Source organism: Camellia sinensis, chromosome 7 (genome assembly GCF_055761805.1).
Source record: "Camellia sinensis isolate YWXY chromosome 7, ASM5576180v1, whole genome shotgun sequence".
Classification (NCBI taxonomy): domain Eukaryota; kingdom Viridiplantae; phylum Streptophyta; class Magnoliopsida; order Ericales; family Theaceae; genus Camellia; species Camellia sinensis.
In genome coordinates, this window is record NC_138967.1 from 147173998 (window position 1) to 147179733 (window position 5736).

Genomic DNA, 5736 nt, shown 5'->3' on the forward strand with positions numbered 1-5736 from the left:
AAAATGGCCGATTTTTGATAAAATTTTGTTAGAGATGATAGAAACAAGCTTAGGGGTTTTTTAGGGTTCAAGTTAGTCCAAAAAATACCTACAATCATTCGATGAAGAAGAAAAATTAATAACAATGCCTGTACAAGTTACTCGACTTACTGGAATTTTTTTGCAAAACTACTTTTACGTGCATTATTCAGGTAATGTTTTGGTTGCCTTTGCTATAAATATAAGCTAGTCACATTAATTAATCTAAAATAGATCACAAAAGCATTGTATATACAGTTCAATATTGCTGAAAACTTACCTAACAATATAAAACTTATCACGATATATTGCCTAATCGACTTTAGTTTCCTTGTCGCCTTCTTTTCTCCTTTCTCCGCTTCTGTTGTTTCCTTCCAAAGGTCTTTATGAACCATTCATAATACCTTGTGGTCAATGTGTGCCCAATAAATAACCGTCCTGATCACTATTCCACTCACATATCCCATGCATATGACAATCCAATCAACTGTACTTTTGAATACCGAATCATTATCTTGTTTTGAGTTCAATGGTGGTGATGATTGTGGTGCCTCTGACATTCCACATTTCCTTGACAAAGGATCTTTGCACAATCCTGGATTCCACTCTGAGGAATGGTTCTCAAATGTTAAATTGCTTCCCTTGTGGATTGCGTCCAGTGAGATGGTTATTTGAAACATTTAAGAAAGCAAGGAAAGTAAGAAGCGCTAGTTGTCAACAACTTGTTTTGAGAAAGGTCCAACAATTCAAGGTTTGTTAGCTTCCCCAAGCATGTTGGGATTTGATCACTTATATCATTGTTGGAAAGGTTGGGCAGCTGGAGCCCCTTAAGGTTTTTAATAGATTCTGGAATCTCCCCTTTAAATCTGTTGCTTTACAGATCAATGGCATTGAAGATATTCAGGATCTCATTGTACACTGTACTTACACCTTTGTTTGTATTGTCATTGAGTAGAAATAGCTTTCTGCCAACACATGGTCTTCCCTTATAGTAGCCTTCATATATTTCATCTGGTTCTCGTCAAAAAATTTCATTGCATTCCAATTTTGATTGGTAATTCCTCTATAAAACCATTATGAGAGAGGTCAATGATGCACAAATTTGGTAACACTAACTTAGTGCCTGTCTTCGTTTGGGAACAGACTAATTTGGTAACTTTTTGGCTATTTGGCTAAAATATGAGCTAAAAAAATTAATATGTTTGGGATGACTTTTTGAGTTTTTACGAAAATATGTGCAAAAAGTAGAGAAATTTTTTTTTTTGACTTTTTGGTATGGATTGTTGGCTTTTTGGCTTTTTTAGTAACTTTTTGGTTTTTTGGCTAAACCGGCCTGTTGCCAAACGAGGCCTTAAAGCAACTTAAATAAACTTTTAGCTTAAGGCCTTGTTTATCATGTACTAAAAAAGCCAAAAAGTCACTATCGTATTTAAGTCACATCATCTTTCTACCACATCACTTCAAACCCAACTCATATTTCATAAAAAGTCAAAAAGTACACTTATTTAGAACATTCCAAACCACTCCTAAATTAAGTTATTTTAGTGTGTTTGGTAAAACTTAAAGGGATAGATTATAGCTTTGATTAAGCTATTTTCAGCTTAAATTTGTAAACAGTTCCGGGGGTGCTTAAGAATTTGAGCTGATGTGGCAAGCTGAATTGGGGGCGTATAATGACTTAAATGCCCTTCCCAATTGATGCTAATTACAAGTGTGCCATGTATATAAACCAAGAACACTCATTTCTTTCTCTCTCACACAAACGGGAGAGGCAATTTCCGGCAAACCAGGGTGATTTCTGGCGAACAGGTCGATTTCTAGCAACCAAAGCTCTGTCTCTTCTCTCTCTCTCTCTCTCTCCGGTGTTCTCCAATCGCTCTCCATCGCGATTTGAACCATCGCGATCTGAACTATCGCAATTTGAACCATCACGGTTTGAACCATCGCGATCTGAACCATCGTGATCGACAGCGTGAACCCTAGCTCTCTCTCCCTCTTCGTGATTGACGCTGGCGGTGAGATGAGAAGAAGGAGGAGGAAAAGAAGGGGTTGCCGGCGTGACAACGGCTCTCTCTTTCTGGATCAATCTGAAACCCTAGCGCCAGTTTGTCGCTGCTATCCCGTCGAAGCTAGGGTTTTTCCTTTTTTTTTTTTTTTAGTGTGTGTGTGGAGGTTTTCAGTGTTTTTTTAATAAAAAAATAATAATTAATGAATAAAAAATAATAATTGATGCTAATTAAGCCATTAATTGACACCAATTAATTTATAATGAAAAAATGAAAAAAAAATTATACTAATTGATACTATTAATAATTTTAGTATTAATTGGTGCTAATTAGGCCATTAATTGACACTAATTAATTTATAATGAAAAAATGAAAAAAAATGTATACTGATTGGTACTATTAATAATTTTAGTATTAATTGATGCTTATTAAGCCATTAATTGACACTAATTAATCTATAATGGAAAAAATGAAAAAAATTATACTAAATTGATACTATTAATAATTTTAGTATTAATTGATGCTAATTAAGCCATTAATTGATACTAATTAATTTACAATGAAAAAATGAAATAATTTTATACTAATTGATACTATTAATGAAATGATAATTTTTGTAATACTAATTATATTAATTTTTATTAATGAAATAATTTTTTTAAATTAAAATTGAAAAAAATGACAAAATAATCATTTGTATATCAAAGGGCAAAAAGGGCAATTACATAATAAAAAGTTATTTTACAGCTTATTAACCAAACACTACTCACCTGCTTAAATCTATAATTTCACAGCTGCACCAAACAGATTAACATTTTAGTCATAATCTATTAAGTTATAATCTATAATCACTTTTTTATAGTTTTACCAAATGTGGCTTTAGTTTTAGGACTCCCTATTGCACTGTAGAATTTATTGGATCGCAGGATGAGAATCTGCGCCCAGTTTGGTTTGGATTTTCGAATTGGTTTTTGAGCACGAGTAATTTCTCCTTAAAAATATTACTTGTTAATTTATTTTTTTACTTGGGTTCAAAACTGTTTCTATGATTTATTTGGATAAGAATTAAATCGACATTTGATTTTAAAAACATCCTACTAACGTTTATTTTGGGAAATTAAAAGAAATAAATAATTAGAGTTTGACTTTTAAAGCGAAATATATTTTAACAAATCATTTCTTGATTTATATAAATCATTTTTTAATTTTGTTAATTTAAATTTTAATATTTTAAATCATTTTTAATGTAAATTATTTATCTATTTTTGCTAAATAAAATCGATAAAAAATAATATCTTAACTATTAAACTGGAAAAAAAAAATATTTTAGACATATCATATTAGTTTAATGGTTAAAATATCAAATTTTTTTTATCAGTTTTACTTAAGAAAAAATAAGTAGATAGTTTAAGTTGAAAAAAAAAAATAAAGTTTAAATTGATAAACTTAATTTTATTATTATTATTTTTTTTTGGTATTAGGGTTAAATACGGGTTTTTTTTTTTTTTTTTTTTTTTTTTTTTTGTTAAATCCTCCAATTTTAAACATGTCTTCACTTCTATTTTTCTTTCCCCTTTTCACCAAAATCAAACACAAGACTACGACAACGACGGCGAACAAGTTCAGAAGAAAGAGAAGAAAAATGACAACGACGACGAAGAAATCAATGTCGAACGCTTGCATACCTGAGGATGTCTTGATCGAAATCCTTGCTAGACTACCCATGAAATCTCTGCTTCGATTCAGGTCAGTGTGAAAATCTTGGTACTCCTTAATCACCAACCCAAGTTTCATCACTGCACACCTCAATTGAACTAAATCAAACCATAATCACAAACTACTCATCAAGCTCAACTATGAGAATCGAGATCGCTGCTTGTCATTTACTGATGACGAGGCATTTGGCGATGAGTTTGTGAAACTTGAATACCCATTTCAAAACTACGACAAGATTGTTGATTCATGTGATGGGTTGTTGTGCTTATCGGATTATTATGGCTCAGACTGTGCTGTTCTATGGAACCCATCAATTAGGAGATTCATGAAACTTCCCAAGTCTAGTTTTTCTGTAACCAAGGCTTGTCGCTTGCTTCGGTTTGATTTTGGATTTCGGTTCGACCACATGAGTAATGACTACAAAGTGGTGAAAATTGTGGGTGCAAAGGATAACCATCGCCGCTATGTTGTGCATAGGGTGGACCTTTTTGCGCTTAGCACGGGTTCTTGGAGATCCGTTTGTATTGGTGATTTATGTTATGAACCTTATGGTTTTGATTCCTTGCCTGCGTTTGTGAATGGGGCTGCTCATTGGGTTGTATTTAATCTAAGAAAGGATTGTATTTGCATTCTGGCATTTGACATAGTCGATGAGGTGTTTAGGGAGATAGCTTTGCCAAACCATCAAATTGATGTGATTCTCCGAACAGACGGGTCTATTACAGTATTGGGCAAGTCACTTTCTGTAATCCTCTATGAAGCTGTTTTTACTTTTGTGAAAACAATTGGGACTAACCATGTATGGGTAATGGAAGAATATGGTGTCATAGAGTCATGGACTAAAGGATGCAGAATGATTGGGAAGCAAAAATGGTTGACGGTATTGGGTTCTAGGAAGAATGGCAATGTCTTAATGGTTCAAGATGGATTACCGGGTCCCGAGGGAGTTGGTTTCATGTGATACAAAAAGCCGCCAAATCAAGCATCTGGGACTCCATGGTGAGTCATTTTATGTTAACACTTATATGGAGAGCTTAGTTGCACTAGATGTAGCTGACGGAGTCTAGAAATCACATGTGCGTCCCAATTTCTCTTGAAGGGGTTGCCAACAAGGAAGCATTGGGGTGAGAGAAGAGAAAGGCAAGATGATTATCCCCCCTTGTAGTACTTTAATCGTTATAGTTTGCCGCACTTAATGGTTATAGTTTGTCATTTTGTTGTTCTTAGATACTTTGTGTTGGATTTTTGTGCTGCATATAAACAGCAACTTTGCATCAATATTCTTTTTCTTGAATGCACTGTTGTTCTCATATTCAAGTCAGGATATCAATTTAAAATATTGGGTCATATTGTTGTCAAAAGTATTTTTGTGTGTGTAATAACGTCAAGAGGGGAATTCATATTTAGATCCTAGCACGTTGACATTTTCAATATCTCACATAGGTTGACTCCTTTTATAGGGTTGTTGCAGGATTAGGGGATCAACTAAAAGAAATGAGGAAGAACTTAAAAGTAGAATAATGGTTAAATTAATATAGATGGATTGCCTTTTCACATATTGTCAATACCTCTTAGTGTTGAAATGTATTGCTTTCTTCTCATGTATATATGTTGATTGGTTAGATATACTAACTTGTTGAATATTGTACTATTGTGGAGAGTCTCTAATTCTTTTTTATGCTATTATTTCTCAGTAAATTTTCCTTTGGCATTGTGATGAGTATATATAACTTGGGTGGATTTGTGACTTGGGTACTTTGAGAAGATCATATAGTTTACTTTGAATTTTGCTATGTAAAATCTAATGCATTCCTAACTATGATCTGCTAGTTACTTAGCAACAAATGTTTTTTATTTTATATTTTTTAATTTTCCTTGATGTTTCATATTATGTTTTTTGACGAAGTGAAACTGTAGCCTTTATTCCTCATATCTATAAACTATGAAGCACGGGTACTCCAAAAATGGTGTATGAGTATCGGGTACTTACCGGGTG

The 5736-nt window shown here is 33.1% G+C and overlaps 1 protein-coding gene across 1 annotated transcript; it reads left to right on the forward strand.

Moving 5' to 3' along the window:
- The first annotated feature begins 547 nt into the window (after positions 1–547).
- On the forward strand, positions 548–4701 carry LOC145796178 (F-box/kelch-repeat protein At3g06240-like). Its single transcript, XM_082881211.1, has 4 exons — positions 548–715; positions 827–931; positions 3771–3788; positions 3874–4701. The coding sequence occupies exons 1-4, from the start codon at positions 548–550 to the stop codon at positions 4699–4701; spliced, it is 1119 nt and encodes a 372-aa protein (XP_082737337.1).
- Positions 4702–5736: the final 1035 nt, after the last annotated feature.

Bases quoted from the DNA above. Each gene is read 5' to 3' on its own strand.
- LOC145796178 (XM_082881211.1), top strand. From the start codon at position 548: ATGGTGGTGATGATTGTGGTGCCTCTGACATTCCACATTTCCTTGACA. The intron at 716-826 runs GTAAGAAGCGCT...ATTGTTGGAAAG, and splicing joins CATTTAAGAAAGCAAGGAAA to GTTGGGCAGCTGGAGCCCCT.